Source organism: Scyliorhinus torazame, chromosome 24 (assembly GCF_047496885.1).
Source record: "Scyliorhinus torazame isolate Kashiwa2021f chromosome 24, sScyTor2.1, whole genome shotgun sequence".
Classification (NCBI taxonomy): Eukaryota; Metazoa; Chordata; class Chondrichthyes; order Carcharhiniformes; family Scyliorhinidae; genus Scyliorhinus; species Scyliorhinus torazame.
Window position 1 is genome coordinate 18,350,286 of NC_092730.1, and position 21,454 is coordinate 18,371,739.

The window sequence follows — 21,454 nt, forward strand, 5'->3', positions numbered from 1 at the left end:
ACAGGTCACTAACTGAGCCAAGCAGGGCGACTGCCTGGAACATGCACAAGGTGGAAGGAACTCCGATCACATTGACGTTTTGCTCCTCGGATACGAATGCACAATTGAGGTGCGTTCTGGCTTCCACCGCGGAGCTGTGACTGCCCCCTACCTGTCTCCGACAGCTCTTCAGCGTGATTGTCGTTTTCCGCGCTGACATCATCCAGGTCTTTCTTCGTCCCCTTTGACAGTTTCTTGCCCAGAACCTCTCGCACAAACGGCTCATCAAATGTATAGTACCTGCCAAAGGAAAAGTATTTCAATTCTTCTCATTTACGCCAAGATACTTCCAGCACGGGGTTAGATACAGCTTAAAGCTCCATCTACACTGTCCCCATCAAACACTCCCAGGACAGGTACAGCACGCTGTTAGATACAGAGTAAAGCTCCCTCTACACTGTCCCCATCAAACACTCCCAGCACAGGTACAGCACGGGGTTAGATACAGAGTAAAGCTCCCTCTACACTGTCCCCATCAAACACTCCCAGGACAGGTACAGCACAGGGTTAGATACAGAGTAAAGCTCCCTCTACACTGTCCCCATCAAACACTCCCAGCACAGGTACAGCACGGGGTTAGATACAGAGTAAAGCTCCCTCTACACTGTCCCCATCAAACACTCCCAGGACAGGTACAGCACGGGGTTAGATACAGAGTAAAGCTCCCTCTACACTGTCCCCATCAAACACTCCCAGCACAGGTACAGCACGGGGTTAGATACAGGGTAAAGCTCCCTCTACACCGTCCCCATCAAACACTCCCAGGACAGGTACAGCACGGGGTTAGATACAGCGTAAAGCTCCCTCTACACTGTCCCCATCAAACACTCCCAGGACAGGTACAGCACGGGGTTAGATACAGAGTAAAGCTCCCTCTACACTGTCCCCATCAAACACTCCCAGGACAGGTACAGCACTGGGTTAGATACAGAGTAATGCTCCCTCTACACTGTCCCCATCAAACACTCCCAGGACAGGTACAGCATGGGGTTAGATACAGAGTAAAGCTCCCTCCACACTGTCCCCATCAAACACTCCCAGGACAGGAACAGCACGGGGTTAGATACAGAGTAAAGCACCCTTTACACTACCCCCATCAAACACTCCCAGCACAGGTATAGCACGGGGTTAGATACAGAGTAAAGCTCCCTCTACACTGTCCCCATCAAACACTCACAGGGCAGGTACATCACGGGGTAAGATACAGAGTAAAGCTCCCTCTACACTGTCCCCATCAAACACTCCCAGGGCAGGTACAGCAGTGGGTTAGATACAGAGTAAAGCTCCCTCTACACTGTCCCCATCAAACACTCCCAGGGCAGGTACAGCACGGGGTTAGATACAGAGTAAAGCTCCCTCTACACTGTCCCCATCAAACACTCCCAGGACAGGTACAGCACGGGGTTAGATACAGAGTAAAGCTCCCTCTACAGTGTGCCCCATCAAACACTCCCAGGACAGGTACGGCACGGGATTAGAAACAGAGTAAAGCTCCCTCTACACTGTCCCCATCAAACACTCCCAGGACAGGTACAGGACGGGGTTAGATACAGAGTAAAGCTCCCTCTACACTGTCCTCATCAAACACTCCCAGGACAGGTACAGCATGGGGTTCGATACAGAGTAAAGCTCCCTCTACATTGTCCCCATCAAACATGCCCAGGACAGGTACAGCACGGGGTTAGATACAGAGTAAAGCTCCCTCTACACTGTCCCCATCAAACACTCCCAGGACAGGTACAGCACTGGGTTAGACACAGAGTAAAGCTCCCTCTACACTGTCCCCATCAAACACTCCCAGGACAGGTACAGCACGGGGTTAGATACAGAGTAAAGCTCCCTCTACACTGTCCCCATCAAACACTCCCAGGACAGGTACAGCACGGGGTTAGATACAGAGTAAAGCTCCCTCTACACTGTCCCCATCAAACACTCCCAGGACAGGTACAGCACGGGGTTAGATACAGAGTAAAGCTCCCTCGACACTGTCCCCATCAAACACTCCCAGGACAGGTACAGCACGGGGTTAGATACAGAGTAAAGCTCCCTCTGAACTGTCCCCCATCAAACACTCCCAGGGCAGGTACAGCACGGGGTTAGATACAGAGTAAAGCTCCCTCTACACTGTCCCCATCAAACACTCCCAGGACAGGGACAGCACGGGGTTAGATACAGAGTAAAGCTCCCTCTACACTGTCCCCATCAAACACTCCCAGGACAGGGACAGCACGGGGTTAGATACAGAGTAAAGCTCCCTCTACACTGTCCCCATCAAACACTCCCAGGACAGGTACAGCACGGGGTGAGATACAGAGTAAAGCTCCCTCTACACTGTCCCCATCAAACACTCCCAGGACAGGGACAGCACGGGGTTAGATACAGAGTAAAGCTCACTCTACACTGTCCCCATCAAACACTCCCAGGACAGGTACAGCACGGGGTTAGATACAGAGTAAAGCTCCCTCTACACGGTCCCCATCAAACACTCCCAGGACAGGTACAGCACAGGGTTAGATACAGAGTAAAGCTCCCTCTACACTGTCCCCATCAAACACTCCCAGGACAGGTACAGCACGGGGTTAGATACAGAGTAAAGCTCCCTCTACACTGTCCCCATCAAACACTCCCAGGACAGGTACAGCACAGGGTTAGATACAGAGTAAAGCTCCCTCTACACGGTCCCCATCAAACACTCCCAGGACAGGTACAGCACAGGGTTAGATACAGAGTAAAGCTCCCTCTACACTGTCCCCATCAAACACTCCCAGGACAGGTACAGCACGGGGTTAGATACAGAGTAAAGCTCCCTCTACACTGTCCCCATCAAACACTCCCAGGACAGGTACAGCACGGGGTTAGATGCAGAATTAAGCTCCCTCTACACTGTCCCCCCCATCAAGGGCAGACAAGGCAAGGATGGCAGAATTTCCTCCCACACCCTCATCATTGTAAGCCTCCCGGTTTATTTTAAATCCGGCTCAGGCAGCTTACTTTTCAATTAACATCGACTGCATTGGCGGCGGGATCTGGAAGAGGAGCTGGTTGGTCAGCTTTGAAGGACTGTGCAGCAGGCGCTCCAGCATCTGGAAGGCCCGGTAATGATCCATTGTGTCGCTCTCCAGCACATCTTGCGTTGCGCCCGTCTGCTCCAAGATCCCGCTCTGGATTCGAATTGTGACGGCGTCACTCACTGAAACAGCGGCAGAGCAACGGATGAAATCGGAGCGCTGCACAGGTACCCCAACACCAGAAACCCCTCCCTACCCTCGCCCCTCCAAACCTACTGCCTCTCGACTGGCTGCTTCGCTTCCCAAATCCAGGTCTCACGATGGGGAATATCATTTCCAAATTCTGTGCCGGGTTGGGCTGTACATCAATTCAACTGTCCCCTCGGAACCATTTGGAAGCTCCTCATAGTACAGAAGGATGCCATTCGGCCCACCGAGGCTGTACTGAACCTCTGAAAGAGCGCCCAATGTCGTTCCACCCCCCCCGCCCCTCCCCCCCCCCCACCCCCACCTAATCTTTGGATACTAAGGGGCAATTTAGCACGGCCAATCCACCTAACCAGCATATCTTTGGACTGTGGGAGGAAACCGGAGCACCCGAAGGAAACCCACGCAGACACGGGGGAGAACATGCAAATTCCACGCTGTCACCTGGGGCTGGTATTGAACCCGGGACCCTGGCGCTGTGAGGCAGCGGTGTTAACCACTGTGTCAACCATATTTCCAAGGATGGGGGCGAGATGGAGTGAGGAGGATGGAGGCTAATAAACACCGGTACAGACTCCGTGGACTGAATGTTGTAACTGAATGGAAGGCAGAGGTTAAGCTATGACCTTTCTCGTACTGGTTAAAGGTTAGGCTTGACTCTTGTCGACCCCGGGCCCTGCGCGCCTCCTCAGCCTGTTACCTGAATACCCGTCCAGCCAGAGCTGATAAACGTCCTTGTCGATCAGGGTGGTGTTGCCCACAAACACATCCAGCTCCACCGCCATGGCGGCCACGCACAATCTCCCCACGCGCGCACAGCTTAACCGCTGCCGGGCATCCTCTGGTGACTATAACGACTGTACAGGTCTTGTCGTCAATGTGTCCCGTTCCGATACTATGGGAACTGTCGCCCTCCCCGTCCTTTGAACCTCGTACTGTCTGTAGACCTGTTACTATGGGGAAAACAGCCTCCCCCACTACTGCCTGTCTCTACAGTAATTACCCTTTGCCCCGTTACTATGGTAACTACCCCCAAATCATGTTGCTATGGTAACTACCCTCACGATCATGTTGCTCGGGTAACTATCCCACAGATCCTGTTACTAGGGTAACTAACCCAAGATCCTATTACTATGGTAAGGTAACTAGCCCCCCAGATCCTGTTGCCCCCCAGATCTTGTTGCTATGGTAACTACCTCCCAGATCCTGTTGCTATAATTACCCCAGATCCTGTTGCTATGGTAACTACCTCCCAGATCCTGTTTCTCGGGTAACTAACCCCAAATCCGGTTGCTATGGTAACCAGCCCCCCCCCCCCCAGATCCTGTTACTATGGTAACCAGCCCCCTAAACCCTGACAGTTGTTAACTTCAGCTCCTCTTGGAAAAAACAAACCACCCCCTCAAGTCAACAGCTCAACGAGACCGCTTCCGGGTCAAAGGGGGACCGGGAACTTCCGGCGGACTGGCGGCAATCGTCAGAGACGGAGCCTGCGCATGCTCAGTGCAGGCGGCGGAGGGCGCGGAGGGCGAGGAGGCGGAGGCAGCGCCGCGGCGTCCCAGCCCCGAGCAACAGGATCCCAGCCCCGAGCAATGGAGACCCAGCCCCGAGCAATGGAGACCCAGCCCCTAGCAACAGGATCCCAGCCCCTAGCAACAGGATCCCAGCCCCTAGCAACAGGATCCCAGCCCCGAGCAACAGGATTCCCAGCCCCTAGCAACAGGATTCCCAGCCCCTAGCAATGGAGACCCAGCCCCTAGCAACAGGATCCCAGCCCCTAGCAACAGGATCCCAGCCCCTAGCAATGGAGACCCAGCCCCGAGCAACAGGATCCCAGCCCCGAGCAACAGGATCCCAGCCCCTAGCAACAGGATCCCAGCCCCTAGCAACAGGATCCCAGCCCCTAGCAATGGAGACCCAGCCCCGAGCAACAGGATCCCAGCCCCGAGCAACAGGATCCCAGCCCCTAGCAACAGGATCCCAGCCCCTAGCAACAGGATTCCCAGCCCCTAGCAACAGGATCCCAGCCCCTAGCAACAGGATCCCAGCCCCGAGCAACAGGATTCCCAGCCCCTAGCAATGGAGACCCAGCCCCGAGCAACAGGATCCCAGCCCCGAGCAACAGGATCCCAGCCCCTAGCAACAGGATCCCAGCCCCTAGCAACAGGATTCCCAGCCCCTAGCAACAGGATCCCAGCCCCTAGCAACAGGATCCCAGCCCCGAGCAACAGGATCCCAGCCCCGAGCAATGGAGACCCAGCCCCTAGCAACAGGATCCCAGCCCCGAGCAACAGGATCCCAGCCCCGAGCAATGGAGACCCAGCCCCTAGCAACAGGATCCCAGCCCCTAGCAACAGGATCCCAGCCCCTAGCAACAGGATCCCAGCCCCTAGCAATGGAGACCCAGCCCCTAGCAACAGGATCCCAGCTCCTAGCAATGGAGACCCAGCCCCTAGCAACAGGATCCCAGCCCCTAGCAACAGGATCCCAGCCCCGAGCAACAGGATCCCAGCCCCTAGCAACAGGATCCCAGCCCCTAGCAATGGAGACCCAGCCCCTAGCAACAGGATCCCAGCCCCTAGCAACAGGATCCCAGCCCCTAGCAATGGAGACCCAGCCCCTAGCAACAGGATCCCAGTCCCTAGCAACAGGATCCCAGCCCCGAGCAACAGGATCCCAGCCCCGAGCAATGGAGACCCAGCCCCTAGCAACAGGACCCCAGCCCCGAGCAACAGGATCCCAGTCCCGAGCAACAGGACCCCAGCCCCAAGCAACAGGACCCCAGCCCCAAGCAACAGTATCCCAGCCCCGAGCAACAGGACCCCAGCCCCTAGCAACATGATACCAGCCCCGAACAACAGGATCCCAGCCCCCAGCAACAGGATCTCAGGCCCAAGCAACAGGATCCCAGCCCCTAATCAATAAGATCCCAGCCCCTAGCCACGAAGTCCCTGCCCCTAGCAACAGGATCCCAGCCCCTAGCAACAGGATCCCAGCCCCTAGCAACAGGATCCCAGCCCCCAGCAATGGAGACCCAGCCCTGAGCAACAGGATCCCAGCCCCTAGCAACAGGATCCCAGCCCCTAGCAATGGAGACCCAGCCCCTAGCAACAGGATCCCAGCCCCTAGCACAGGATCCCCAGCCCCTAGCAACAGGATCCCCAGCCCCTAGCAACAGGATCCCAGCCCCTATCAACAGGATCCCAGCCCCTAGCAACAGGATCCCAGCCCCTAGCAATGGAGACCCAGCCCCTAGCAACAGGATCCCAGCCCCTAGCAACAGGATCCCAGCCCCTAGCAATGGAGTCCCAGCCCCTAGCAACAGGATCCCAGCCCCGAGCAACAGGATCCCAGCCCTGAGCAATGGAGACCCAGCCCCTAGCAACAGGATCCCAGCCCCGAGCAACAGGATCCCAGCCCTGAGCAATGGAGACCCAGCCCCTAGCAACAGGATCCCAGCCCCTAGCAACAGGATCCCAGCCCCGAGCAACAGGATCCCAGCCCCGAGCAACAGGATCCCAGCCCTGAGCAACAGGATCCCAGCCCCGAGCAATGGAGACCCAGCCCCTAGCAACATGATACCAGCCCCGAACAACAGGATCCCAGCCCCCAGCAACAGGATCTCAGGCCCAAGCAACAGGATCCCAGCCCCTAATCAATAAGATCCCAGCCCCTAGCCACAAAGTCCCTGCCCCTAGCAACAGGATCCCAGTCCCTAGCAACAGGATCCCAGCCCCTAGCAACAGGATCCCAGCCCCCAGCAATGGAGACCCAGCCCCGAGCAACAGGATCCCAGCCCCGAGCAACAGGATCCCAGCCCCGAGCAACAGGATCCCAGCAATAGGATCCCAGCCCCTAGCAGCAGGATCTCAGGTCCAAGCAACAGAGTCCCAGCCCCCAGCAATGGAGTACCAGCCCCTAGGAACAGGATCCCAGCTCCTAGCAATGGAGACCCAGCCCCTAACAACAGGCCAGCCCCTTGTAATGACATCCCGATCCATCCCCCTCCACACCCTCAGTCTTCCCTCCAAATCCCCTCCACCCCCTCACTCCATGCCTTCCCACCAAACACACTTCATGCCATCGCCACAAAGGGATCTTGTGGCTGAGAGATCTCTACCCATAACTTCACCAAATAACCAAAAACTTACTGAACTATTTAAACAGCAGCTTGTTTTTTAAAGACGAGCGCAAAATAAAAACCACACCGACTAAAGATGGCTGCCACACGTCACCTGATGTCTGGAAATGTAAGTTGACCACTAGGTTGCTATATGGATCGCATTGCAGACACACCCTGAGATGATTGCTCATGGAATGTCACACATGCTGGGGGGGGGGGGGGGGAGGTCCAGGCCCATTTCATAAAGGAATTAGTGAAAGAAATGAACACGTCATTTGCAGCTTTAGGAGCTTATCTGTCCAGCGAAACAGTAGCTACTTGGGAAGGAGGGTCATCAAAATGGACAATGACTGCTTCACAAGCTATTAACTGGGCCATTATAGAACCAAGGTCAGATACAGACATCAAAACACAAAACTAAGGAAGATATTAAAAATGCAAATTTCTGGAACTTAATCGACATCCTATCAAGGCAATTGGGAACTTCTAGCCAGCCAGGATATACAACCAAAGGACACGCAACACCCCATCCCCCCTTCGTGGAAGATGAAAGAACCCCCATCTCCTGTTGGTTTCTACAACCTTGAAATGTGTCAAAGGTTTCCGAGGTGGAACATCAAAATGTGGTCCCTTGCCCGACAACAATGACCACAGCAGACATTCCTTTAGAGTATACAGGGAACAGACCTTTAGGAGCTGGGTTTGCCAAGAAGAGACAGAGGAATCTGGATGCGCTAACAAGGTATCTCTCTCTCCCCCCCCTGGGAGAAAGCGCAGCACCCAGTTCAAGAAATCAGTGCACCCAAGACTGACTAACGGAACGAGATCTTGTAGGACTGCAACATCCTCTACACCTACCCTGCTCAAAGAAACCAGGTAGCGTTGGTCAGCCACAGCGTTATATGTTTGCTGTTAGCCCCGAATTGGAAAAGAAGTAGAGGTGCCACATTTTAAGTTTGTAAAAACATGGTGCAGGCTTTATTAAGAGGGCTTGCACAGGGTACGATGGCAAACTCCCCAGAAGCCCACAAACCTTCCGCTGATGTCACGGTGTATCTAATAGTGTTACTTGGCCCGGTGGCACTGTGATCAGCACTGCTGCCTCACGGCGCCAGGGACCCGGGTTCGATTCCGGCCTCGGGTGACTGTCCGTGTGAAGTTTGCACTTTCTCCCTGTGTCTGCGTGGGTTTCCTCCGGGTGCTCCGGTTTCCTCCCACAGTCCAAAGATGTGCAGGTTAGGGTGGATTGGCCACGCTAAATTGCCCTTAGTGTCCAAAAAGGTGAGGTGGGTTTACAGGGTACGGGGATAGGGTGGAGGCTTAAGTAGGGTGCTCTTACAAAGGGCCAGTGCAGACTCGATGGGCCAAATGGGCTCCTTCTGCACCGTAAATTCTATGATTCAATGAAATGCTGGAATGGGTATTAAGGGTACTGGTTTGATTACCAGTTGAGGGGGCTGATTTAGCACAGGGCTAAATAGCTGGCTTTTAAAGCAGACCATGGCAGACCAGCTGCGCGGGTTCAATTCCCGTACCAGCCTCCCCGAACAGGTGCCGGAATGTGGCGACTAGGGGCTTTTCACAGTAACTTCATTTGAAGCCTACTTGTGACAATAAGCGATTTTCATTTCATTTCAGGTTTCCCTATTACCTGACATGTGTAACATGTATGGCGAAATTCAATTACATCCTCATGCAATCCAGACCAATAAAAATGTTTTTGTATTTTTGCTCGAGTTTTCCTTACCCCTAAATTACCCCCTAGTGGCATCCCATACTAATCTTCCTTTCTATAATCCTCCGCTAATACCACTTGATGAACTTCTGCCCATTTCCCATCTGCCATAATATGTAAAGGTCTCAATTTTTTCATTAATACATTATTTCTAATGTAATCACACTCTGGTACACACTCAGATTCTATTTCTGTATATGCTTTCTAATGCAACTGCCTTATCTCTGAATCATTCTGCTGTAATTCTCCCAACTTTCTTGAACTAAAGGGGCGGGAATCTCCCATCCCGCGGCAGAGTATCCACCATTGTGTTTTATGACGGCGTGAATGGGCCGCTGCCACGGCGCTGGGGCGGTTCACGGCGCTCCAGCTGCCGATCCCGGCGCGAACTGGGCGCCGCGGGATCCGCGCATCCGCAGTGACGCCGGCACCAACGCGCGCATGCACTGTGGCCTCCTTCAATGCACCGGCCCTGGCGCAACATGGCGCAGGACTATAGGGGCTGGCGTGGAAGGAAAGAGGCCGGAGACAGAGAGGCCGGCCCGCCGATCAGTGGGCCCCAATCGTGGGCCATGCTGCACGCAGGCCCCCCCCCTCCCCCGGGGTCGGAGCCCCCTTCCCCCCCCCACAGGCCGCCACCCGACCCTTCCACACAGAGCTCCCGCCGGCTGCGAGCAGGTGTGGACAGCGCCGGCGGGTCTCGGCGTTTTCACGCCGGCCGCTCGGCCCACCCCGGGCCGAGAATCAGCGGGCCGGTTGCATAGAGTGGCCCGCGACCAGCATTACGCCAACCACGCATGCCAGTGTCGGGGGGGGGGGTGACGTGGCGCGATTTGCGGGATTCTCCGGCCTATCCCCGGGCTGAGAGAATCCCGCCGAAGATATCCACTTCATCCACCACCTGCTGTTGTTCTTTATCAACCACCTGATCGAACATGGTTTCAAAGGGCAGCACGGTGGCGCAGTGGTTAGCACTGCTGCCTCACGGCGCCGAGGTCCCAGGTTCGATCCCGGCACTGGGTCACTGTCCGTGTGGAGTTTGCACATTCTCCCCATGTCTGCATGGGTTTCGCCCCCACAACCCAAAGATGCGCCGGGTAGGTGGATTGGCCAAGCTAAATTGGCCCTTAATTGGAAAAAATGAATTGGGTATACTAAATTGTTAAAAAACGAAAAAAAAAAAAGAAAATGGTTTCTGATAACTGAACCTCAGCCTCCCTATTGGTACCCCTCGAGTTCTTATCCTCCTGTCTCAACTGGTGGCTTTGTGATCTTGTCACTACATAATCAGGAAACACCCCAGGATATGATTCTAGGGGCTGGTTTAGCACAGGGCTAAATCGCTGGCTTTGAAAGCAGACCAAGGCAAGCCAGCAGCACGGTTCAATTCCCGTACCAGCCTCCCCGAACAGGCGCCGGAATGTGGCGACTAGGGGCTTTTCACAGTAACTTCATTTCAAGCCTACTTGTGACAATAAGCGATTTTCATTTCATTTTCATTTTTCATTTCATATGATTCTTGCAACACCTCAGTTGTTTGACTTCTTTCTTCTGGCTTTTCAACCACAGTAGGCACCACTCCCACCTGTGATCCAGCTATATCATTACCCAGGATAAATAGTACCCTGAAAAGAGTATTTTCTGTTCCTCCTACCACCACTTCACCACTCTGCACCGGACTCGCTAACCTTACCTTGCATAATGGTACACTACTTCTCTCCCCATTAATTCCACATATTACCTCCTTTTCTGACAATATGCCTTCCAAACTACATATCTCCCTATCTCTCACCATTAAAGATTGACTTGCTCATTGTATCCCTTAAGATCTTAATCTCCTTACCTACTCCACCTTGTACACTTGAATAAACCTTACCCCCACAAATAAAATCCTTAAAAAGGTTCTGACACTTGCTTATCCACCAACCTCTAAACAGGTTGTACACTCTGTTGTATCTCTTCCATTGGGACAATGGTTTTTCCTCCCACTTTAATAAACCCCACTGACTAATCGTGTTTTAATGAGTCTGTCTCCCCAGTACTTTTCTTAAGCCAGCAGTACTGCGGCTTCATGTGTCCAACTTTATTACAATGAAAGCTTGTATGTTTTCTTATCTCTCTTCCACTATCGTGGGGTTTCCTCTTTAACCAGAGGCAAACTATCCTTAATATCTCCAACTAGACCTCCTTTGCCTGGACTACCTGTGAATTTCTAATTTCTCCGGTTTCTATCCTTCACAGATTGAAATTGATGTCGGAAAACCAGACTTTGATTTGCGAACCAGTTCAAAATCATCTGCCATTTCTGCTGCCAATCTAGCAGTTTTAATCCTTTGCTCTTCCACATGCGTTTTGACTACTGCGGTGAGTGAATCTTTAAATTCCTTCAAAATAACCATTTCCCTAAGAGCTTCGTACATTTGGTCTATTTTTAATGCTGTTATCCGTCGTTCTTTCAAATTATATATACGTCTGACCTGATTATTTCTTTGGATTTTTAAACTCCTGTCTGTTAGCTTCTGGCACTAGTTCATATGTACTTTAAAATGGATTTTCTCACCTCATCATAATCCCTAGATACCTCCACAGATAGAGATGCAAACACTTCAGTAGCTCTACCTACCAACTTCGTTTGAACCAACACTACCCAATTGTAATCTGTCGAAGTTCGCAGGTGACACTAAGATGAGTGGTAGAGCAAAGTGTGCAGAGGATACTGAAAGTCTGCAGAGGCATATAGACAGTTTAAGTGAGTGGGCCAGGGTCTGGCAGATGGAGTACAATGTTGGTAAATGTGAGGTCATCCATTTTGGTAGGAATAACAGCCAAATGGACTATTATTTAAGTGGTAAAAAATTGCGGCGCGCTGCTGTGCAGAGGGACCTGGGTGTCCTTGCGCATGAATCGCAAAAAGTTGGTTTGCAGATGCAGCAGGTAATTAACAAGGGAAATGGAATTTTGTCCTTCATTGCTGGAGGGATGGAGTTTAAAAGCAGGGAGGTTGTGTTGCAGCTGTATCGGATGCTGGTGAGTCCACACCTGGAGCACTGTGGACAGTTTTGGTCCCCTTACTTGGGAAAGGATGGACTGGCACTGGAGGGGGTGCAGAGGAGATTCACTAGGTTGATTCCGGAGTTGAGAGGACTGGCTTATGAGGAGAGACTGAGTTCTCACACACACACACACTTTCAAACTCACACACACATACACTCTCATACTCACACACACATACACTCTCATACTTACACACACTGTAATACACTCACACTCATATTCACACACTCACACACGCACTCATACACACACTCACGCACACACACTCTCATACTTATACACACACTCTCCGACTCACACACACACTCTCACACACACCCACACTCTCATACACACACTCACGCACACACACTCTCATACTTATACACACACTCTCCGACTCACACACACACTCTCACACACACCCACACTCTCATACACACACTCACGCACACACACTCTCATACTTATACACACACTCTCCGACTCACACACACACTCTCACACACACTCACACTCTCATACACACACTCCCATATTTATACACACACTCTCCTACTCACGCACACACTCTCAGGCTCGCGCACACACCATCTCATACTCACCCACACACACGCACACTCATGCACTCTCATACACACACATTCTCATACATTCACACCCACACTCTCGCACACGCACTCTCTCTCACACACCCACACACACACTCTCTCACACACACACACTCACACGCACTCTCTCACACACATACACTCTCTCTCACACACATACACTCTCTCTCACACACACACACACACTCTCACTCACACACACTCGCACACTCTCTCGCACACACACACACTCAGACTCACACACGCACTCTCTCACACACATACTCTCTCTCACACACACACACACTCTCACTCACACACACGCACTCTCTCTCACACACACTCTCATACTCACACACACACTCACACACACACTCTCTCACACTCACACATACACTCTCTCTCGCACACACGCACTCTCTCACTCGCACACACTCTCTCTCATACTCACACACACACTCACACACACTCTCACACTCACACATACACTCTCTCTCACACACACGCACTCTCTCATACTCACACACGCACTCTCTCACTCGCACACACTCACACGCGCACTCCTACTCGTACACTCTCTCACACACACACACTCTCATATTCTCACTCACACACACGCACTCTCTCACTCGCTCACATGCACGCTCCTACTCGCACACTCTCACTCACACACTCTCTCGCACACACACACACACTCAGACTCACACACGCACTCTTTCACACACACGCACTCTCTCTCACACACACTCTCTCATACTCGCACACACACACATTCGCACGCACTCTCATACTCGCACATACACTGTCACACATACAACGCTGGATGCTTCTCCAGTCAGCAGGCATCCCGCCCATCCTCCCCTCCCTACCCCCACCCCACCCCGCTTCCCATTCCTGCCTGCCTTCCCCTCACTCTTATCCGACAGCCCCAGGAAGGATTGATGTGGGAGGCTGGCAACAGGATGTCCCCTGTTGTTGCTGCGACGGGGGGGGATTTGCCGTTGACGTAGGAACTGCTCTCATTCTCAATGCTGCATTAAACTGCGGACTGGTCCTTTCCGCAGGGCTCCTGCTGGGGGTGTCTGAAGCCCAGGGACCGTCGCTAACCCTGCTCGTCTCCCCGCAGAGCTGCAGCCTCCCTGTATTGTTCCAGGTCCCATTTAAAAGGCATCGCAAAGAAAGAGACAAGGACACATTGTGCTGAAGATTCAATTATTCATAAGGCCCGGGGATTGTCTGGACTGATGCGAGGCTCCCGGTGCTATTCGTATGTGCTGACCCAGAAAGGGAGCTGAAGATGAGTGGTGCAGGGGAGGGGGAATTGCTCCCCATGGACCTGTCCCAGCTCTCGGAGGAGGACCTGCTGGCTTGGGACAAGGAGGAGCTGGTGCAGAGGCTGCGCAAGGCCGAGGGGGACAAGATTGCAGCCCTGGTACAGCGAGGGAGGCTAATCCAGGAGGTGAACCGGCAGCTGCAGGGCCACCTGCGGGAGATCCGGGAGCTCAAGGCCGTCAACAGCCAGCTGCAGGAGGAGAACCAGGAGCTGCGGGACCTCTGCTGCTTCCTGGACGAGGACCGGCTCAAGGTGAAGGGACTGGCCCGCGAGTGGCAGGCCTTCGGGCGCTACGCGGCCCGGGTGATGCGGGAGGACGTGGGCGGCTACCTGCGCAAGCTGGCCAACCTGGAGCGGCTGCAGGGGGCGCTGGCGAGGGAGAACCTGGAGCTGCGGGAGCTGTGCGCCGCCCGCTACCACCACCAGGACGAGGAAGAGGAGAACTGCGCCGCCCGCTACCGCCACCGCCAAGAGGAGGAGGAGAACTGCGCCGCCCGCTACCGCCACCGCCAGGAGGAGGAGGAGAACTGCGACGCCCACTACCGCCACCGCCAGGAGGAGGAGGAGAACTGCGACGCCAGCCCCGCCGGCTCCTCCGACCTCAACATCCCCTGCGGGCCCCGGGACCTGGGCGACGGCAGCTCCAGCACCGGCAGCGTGGGCAGCCCGGACCAAACCCACCTCGCCTGCTCCCCCGAGGATTAAAACATCCCCCCCACTCCACCCCTGCCCCGCTCCTGACCCCAGGGGAAGGATCGGGAATTGTACAGTCTCCAACAGTGCCGAAGGAGGCCATTCGGCCCATCGAGCCTGCGGAAAGAGTACCCCCAACCCCTCCCTCCCCCACCCAACCCTATCCCCGTAGTCGCCCCACCCCCCTCCCAAGGTGCACATCTTTGGACACTAAGGGGGCAATTTTAGCACGACCAATCCACCTCACCTGCAGTGGGAGGAAACCCACGCAGACACGGGGGGGGGGGGGGGGGGGGGAACGTGCAGACTCCGCACAGACAGTGACCCAAGCCGGGAATCGAACCCGGGACCCTGGCTGCGTGAGGCAGCGGCGCTGGCCCCCCCCCGTGCTGAACCGCAGACCACCCGATGGCGGGAAATGCCATCCCCCAGTTTCCTGAGGGGAGGCCGGGAGGAGGTGTTGGGGAGGGGGGAGTGTTGGGGAAGGGTCCAGTTCGCGGGACCATCGGCCAGACAAGTGGGACCATCCCCCACCCACCTGCCACCTTTCGGGCGAGAGGGTCAAAGTGGGCGCAACAGCTGATCCGGCTCGCCAACGCGGCTCGCGTTGTTTCTGGGATCTTGCTGTGCGGTAAATCACCTCTGACAGGACAGTGACGGCTGCCCCTCCAAAGTACTGCGTGGGCTCCGGGGGAGGCGCCCGAGGTGGCGAGAGGCGCGCGGTGGCGACGCAGGCTCCCCTCCCTCCCTCGCGGGGCGGTCGTCAAGACAACGAAAGGCCTCGTTCAGGACGGCAGACGAGGAAGAGCGGGAATTCCGGACCGCCTCTCAAACGCGTCCGGCGAACCTGTCCCGTTTTATCGAGGGCTCCAGTGAATGTGCTGTGTTATTATGCTGAGGGTGTGATTGTGTGAGTGACTTTCTAACTGTGTAACACACTCCGTATTGTTTAAAAGAATGAGGCTGTTTTGGCTGATAAGGCCTGTGTTCAAACAGGCAGGACAAAGCTGGAGGCACAGCTCAGTATTGTACAGAGAGCACTGCGAAATATAACTTTTTAACATTCTTCTGCGCCTCCCTATCTCTGTAACCTCTGCCAACCCCAACAACCCTCCCTATCTCTGTTAACTCTTCCAGCCACTACTACCCTCACTATTTCTGTAACTTCCTCCAGCCCCTACAACCCTCTCTATCTCTGTGACCTCCTCCAGCCACTACTACCCTCCCTATCTCTATAACGTCCTCCAGCCCCTACAACCCTCCACATCTCTGCAAGCTCTCTCTCTCTCTGTCTGACTCTCTCTCTGTCTCTCTCTCTGTCTCTCTCTCTCCCTCTCTTTCTGTCTCTCTTGTCTCTCACACTCTCCCTGTCTCTCGCTCTCTCTGTCTCTCTCTTGTGTCTCACACTCTCCCTGTGTCTCGCACTCTCTCTGTCTCTCTCTTGTCTCTCGCACTCCCTGTCTCTCGCTCTCTCTGTGTCTCGCTCATCTTTCACACTCTCCATGTCTCTCGCTCTCTCTCTCTTGTCTCTCACACTCTCCCTGTCTCTCGCTCTCTCTCTGTCTCGTTCTTGTGTCTCACACTCTCCCTGTCTCTCGCTCTCTCTCTGTTTCTCTCTTGTCTCTCACACTCCCTGTCTCTCGCTCTCTCTCTGTCTCTCTCTTGTGTCTCACACTCTCCCTGTGTCTCGCTCTCTCTCTGTCTCTCTCTTGTCTCTCACACTCCCTGTCTCTCGCTCTCTCTGTGTCTCTCTCTTGTGTCTCACACTCTCCCTGTCTCCCGCTCTCTCTCTGTTTCTCTCTTGTCTCTCACACTCTCCCTGTCTCTCGCTCTCTCTCTGTCTTGTTCTTGTGTCTCACACTCTCCCTGTCTCTCGCTCTCTCTCTGTTTCTCTCTTGTCTCTCACACTCCCTGTCTCTCGCTCTCTCTCTGTCTCTCTCTTGTCTCTCACACTCCCTGTCTCTCGCTCTCTCTGTGTCTCTCTCTTGTGTCTCACACTCTCCCTGTCTCCCGCTCTCTCTCTGTTTCTCTCTTGTCTCTCACACTCTCCCTGTCTCTCGCTCTCTCTCTGTCTCGTTCTTGTGTCTCACACTCTCCCTGTCTCTCGCTCTCTCTCTGTTTCTCTCTTGTCTCTCACACTCCCTGTCTCTCGCTCTCTCTCTGTCTCTCTCTTATGTCTCACACTCTCCCTGTGTCTCGCTCTCTCTCTGTCTCTCTCTTGTCTCTCACACTCCCTGTCTCTCGCTCTCTCTGTGTCTCTCGCTTGTCTCCCACACTCTCCCTGTCTCTCGCTCTCTCTCTGTCTCTCTCTTGTCTCTCACACTCCCTGTCTCTCGCTCTCTCTGTGTCTCTCTCTTGTGTCTCACACTCTCCCTGTCTCCCGCTCTCTCTCTGTTTCTCTCTTGTCTCTCACACTCTCCCTGTCTCTCGCTCTCTCTCTGTCTCGTTCTTGTGTCTCACGCTCTCTCTGTGTCTCTCGCTTGTCTCCCACACTCTCCCTGTCTCTCGCTCTCTCTCTGTCTCTCTCTTGTCTCTCACACTCCCTGTCTCTCGCTCTCTCTGTGTCTCTCTCTTGTGTCTCACACTCTCCCTGTCTCCCGCTCTCTCTCTGTTTCTCTCTTGTCTCTCACACTCTCCCTGTCTCTCGCTCTCTCTCTGTCTCGTTCTTGTGTCTCACACTCTCCCTGTCTCTCGCTCTCTCTCTGTTTCTCTCTTGTCTCTCACACTCCCTGTCTCTCGCTCTCTCTCTGTCTCTCTCTTGTCTCTCACACTCCCTGTCTCTCGCTCTCTCTGTGTCTCTCTCTTGTGTCTCACACTCTCCCTGTCTCCCGCTCTCTCTCTGTTTCTCTCTTGTCTCTCACACTCTCCCTGTCTCTCGCTCTCTCTCTGTCTCGTTCTTGTGTCTCACACTCTCCCTGTCTCTCGCTCTCTCTCTGTTTCTCTCTTGTCTCTCACACTCCCTGTCTCTCGCTCTCTCTCTGTCTCTCTCTTATGTCTCACACTCTCCCTGTGTCTCGCTCTCTCTCTGTCTCTCTCTTGTCTCTCACACTCCCTGTCTCTCGCTCTCTCTGTGTCTCTCGCTTGTCTCCCACACTCTCCCTGTCTCTCGCTCTCTCTCTGTCTCTCTCTTGTCTCTCACACTCCCTGTGTCTCGCTCTCTCTCTGTCTCTCTCTTGTCTCCCACACTCTCCCTGTCTCTCGCTCTCTCTCTGTCTCTCTCTTGTCTCACACTCTCCCTGTCTCTCGCTCTCTCTCTCTGTCTCGTTCTTGTGTCTCACACTCTCCCTGTCTCTCTCTCTGTCTCTCTCTTGTCTCTCACACTCTCCCTGTCTCTCGCTCTCTCTCTCTGTCTCGTTCTTGTGTCTCACACTCTCCCTGTCTCTCTCTCTGTCTCTCTCTTGTCTCTCACACTCTCCCTGTCTCTCAGTCTCTCTCTCTGTCTCTCTCTTGTCTCTCACACTCTCCCTGTCTCTCGCTCTCTCTCTCTGTCTCTCTCTTGTCTCTCACACTCTCCCTGTCTCTCTCTCTCTCTCTCTGTCTCTCTCTTGTCTCTCACACACTCTCTTCTCCTTTAACACGCTCCTTAAATCCGACCTCTTGGATTGAGCTTTTTGTGGCTGACCCTAACACCCCCCCGAATATGGGCTGGGACCCAAATCTTTAACCGTCGATGCTCCTGTTCTGCACTTTATGAGGCCAAGGATGCTATGTAAACGTAAGTCATTGTTGCAGCGCAGTCCGCAATCTGCAACCATGCAGCCATACAAAGCCCAGGAAGCCCGGAATTTCCTGTCATTCTTCCTACCTATTCCTGCTCTGGAGGAGGGGGGGTAGGGACACACATATCCACACCCTCAGACTTAAAAATTCCCAGCCAGTCCCACTCTCGTCCTGTTCCTGTTCCATGAGCTCATGATATGATATCTCTGACCTGTCCTGTGGAACCTGCTTTTGACGAGGCACAACAGAATTAAGGGATGTGAAACCTGTGTCAAACCCAAGACCACACTGGAACAGTTCTGGTCTCCATATTCTAAAAGGGATATAGCGGCCATGAAGAGCGAAGGTTGAAGGGGTGACCTGAATGAGGGATTTAAATTGGGGAAGGGGGTTTCTGTGGGGTCGAAGATGTTTCCACATGTGGGTGAGACCAGAATAAGGGAGTCATCAGTGTGCGATGACAAATAAATCCAATCGGGGAATTCCGGAGAAGCGTCTGTACACGGGGAGTGGGGAGAATGTGGGGCTCGCTCCCACAGGGAGTGGGGAGGAATGTTGGACTCGCTCCCACGGGGAGTGGGGAGAATGTGGGACTCGCCGAAACAGGGAGTGGGGAGAATGAGGGACTCGCTCCCACGGGGAGTGGGGGAGAATGTGGGACTCGCTCCCACAGGGAGTGGGGAGAATGTTGGACTCGCTCCCACAGGGAGTGGGGAGAATGAGGGACTCGCTCCCACGGGGAGTGGGGGAGAATGTGGGACTTGCTCCCACAGGGAGTGGGGGAGAATGTGGGACTCGCTCCCACAGGGAGTGGGGAGAATGTGGAACTCGCTCCCACAGGGAGTGGGGAGAATGTGGGACTCGCTCCCACAGGGAGTGGGGAGAATGTGGAACTCGCTCCCACAGGGAGTGGGGAGAATGAGGGACTCGCTCCCACGGGGAGTGGGGGAGAATGTGGGACTTGCTCCCACAGGGAGTGGGGGAGAATGTGGGACTCGCTCCCACAGGGAGTGGGGAGAACGTTGGAACTCGCTCCCACAGGGAGTGGGGAGAATGTGGGACTCGCTCCTACAGGGAGTGGGGAGAATGTGGAACTCGCTCCCACAGGGAGTGGGGGAGAATGTTGGACTCGCTTCCACAGGGATTGGAGAGAATGTGGAACTCGCTCCCACAGGGAGTGGGGGAGAATGTGGGACTCGCTCCCACGGGGAGTGGGGGAGAATGTGGGACTCGCTCCCACGGGGAGTGGGGGAGAATGTGGGACTCGCTCCCACGGGGAGTGGGGGAGAATGTGGGACTAGCTCTCACGGGGAGTGGGGGAGAATGTGGGACTTGCTCTCACAGGGAGTGGGGAGAATGTGGAACTCGCTCCCACCGGGAGTGGGGGAGAATGTGGGACTCGCTCTCACGGGGAGTGGGGGAGAATGTGGGACTCGCTCCCACGGGGAGTGGGGGAGAATGTGGAACTCGCTCCCACAGGGAGTGGGGGAGAATGTGGAACTCGCTCCCAGAGGGAGTGGGGAGAATTTGGGACTCGCTCTCACGGGGAGTGGGGGAGAATGTGTAACTCGCTCCCACGGGGAGTGGGGGAGAATGTGGAACTCGCTCCCACGGGGAGTGGGGGAGAATGTGGGACTCGCTCCCACAGGCAGTGGGGAGAATGTGGGACTCGCTCCCACGGGGAGTGGGGGATAATGTGGGACTCGCTCTCACGGGGAGTGGGGGAGAATGTGGGACTCGCTCCCACAGGGAGTGGGGGAGAATGTGGAACTCGCTCCCACAGGGAGTGGGGAGAATGTGGGACTCGCTCCCACAGGGAGTGGGGGGAGAATGTGGGACTCGCTCTCACGGGGAGTGGGGGAGAATGTGGGACTCGCTTCCACAGGGAGTGGGGGAGAATGTGGAACTCGCTCCCACGGGGAGTGGGGGAGACTGTGGGACTCGCTTCCACAGGGAGTGGGGAGAATGTGGGACTCGCTCCCACGGGGAGTGGGGGAGAATGTGGAACTCGCTCCCACAGGGAGTGCGGGAGAATGTGGGACTCGCTCCTACAGAGTGTGGGGGAGAATGTGGAACTCGCTCCCACGGGGAGTGGGGGAGACTGTGGGACTCGCTCCCACAGGGAGTGGGGAGAATGTGGGACTCGCTCCCACAGGGAGTGGGGGAGAATGTGGAACTCGCTCCCACAGGGAGTGGGGGAGAATGTGGGACTCGCTCCCACGGGGAGTGGGGGAGAATGTGGAACTCGCTCCCACAGGGAGTGGGGGAGAATGTGGGACTCGCTCCCAGGGGGAATGGGGAGAATGTGGAACTCGCTCCCACAGGGAGTGGGGGAGAATGTGGGACTCGCTCCCACAGGGAGTGGGGAGAATGAGGGACTCGCTCCCACGGGGAGTGGGGGAGAATGTGGGACTCGCTCCCACAGGGAGTGGGGAGAATGTTGGACTCGCTCCCACAGGGAGTGGGGAGAATGAGGGACTCGCTCCCACGGGGAGTGGGGGAGAATGTGGGACTTGCTCCCACAGGGAGTGGGGGAGAATGTGGGACTCGCTCCCACAGGGAGTGGGGAGAATGTGGAACTCGCTCCCACAGGGAGTGGGGAGAATGTGGGACTCGCTCCCACAGGGAGTGGGGAGAATGTGGAACTCGCTCCCACAGGGAGTGGGGAGAATGAGGGACTCGCTCCCACGGGGAGTGGGGGAGAATGTGGGACTTGCTCCCACAGGGAGTGGGGGAGAATGTGGGACTCGCTCCCACAGGGAGTGGGGAGAATGTTGGAACTCGCTCCCACAGGGAGTGGGGAGAATGTGGGACTCGCTTCCACAGGGATTGGAGAGAATGTGGAACTCGCTCCCACAGGGAGTGGGGGAGAATGTGGGACTCGCTCCCACGGGGAGTGGGGGAGAATGTGGGACTCGCTCCCACGGGGAGTGGGGGAGAATGTGGGACTCGCTCCCACGGGGAGTGGGGGAG

The 21,454-nt window shown here is 55.0% G+C and overlaps 3 protein-coding genes across 3 annotated transcripts in view; 2 read left to right on the forward strand and 1 right to left on the reverse strand.

The window, feature by feature from the left end:
- LOC140399948 (acidic fibroblast growth factor intracellular-binding protein-like) overlaps positions 1–4,680 on the reverse strand; it is a 28,673-nt gene extending 23,993 nt beyond the window's left edge. The window contains 4 exon segments of the mRNA XM_072489436.1: positions 152–187; positions 189–279; positions 3,031–3,229; positions 3,955–4,680. Of these exon segments, the coding sequence (XP_072345537.1) occupies positions 152–187; positions 189–279; positions 3,031–3,229; positions 3,955–4,039 (411 nt within the window). The 5' untranslated portion in view covers positions 4,040–4,680.
- Positions 1–21,454, forward strand: part of LOC140400210 (neurexin-2-like) — a 2,085,493-nt gene that overhangs the window by 195,126 nt on the left and 1,868,913 nt on the right. The gene's annotated exons all lie outside the window — the stretch shown is intronic.
- ccdc85b (coiled-coil domain containing 85B) lies at positions 13,629–15,047 on the forward strand. Its single transcript, XM_072489440.1, has one exon. The coding sequence runs from the start codon at positions 14,033–14,035 to the stop codon at positions 14,771–14,773; it is 741 nt and encodes a 246-aa protein (XP_072345541.1). The 5' UTR covers positions 13,629–14,032; the 3' UTR covers positions 14,774–15,047.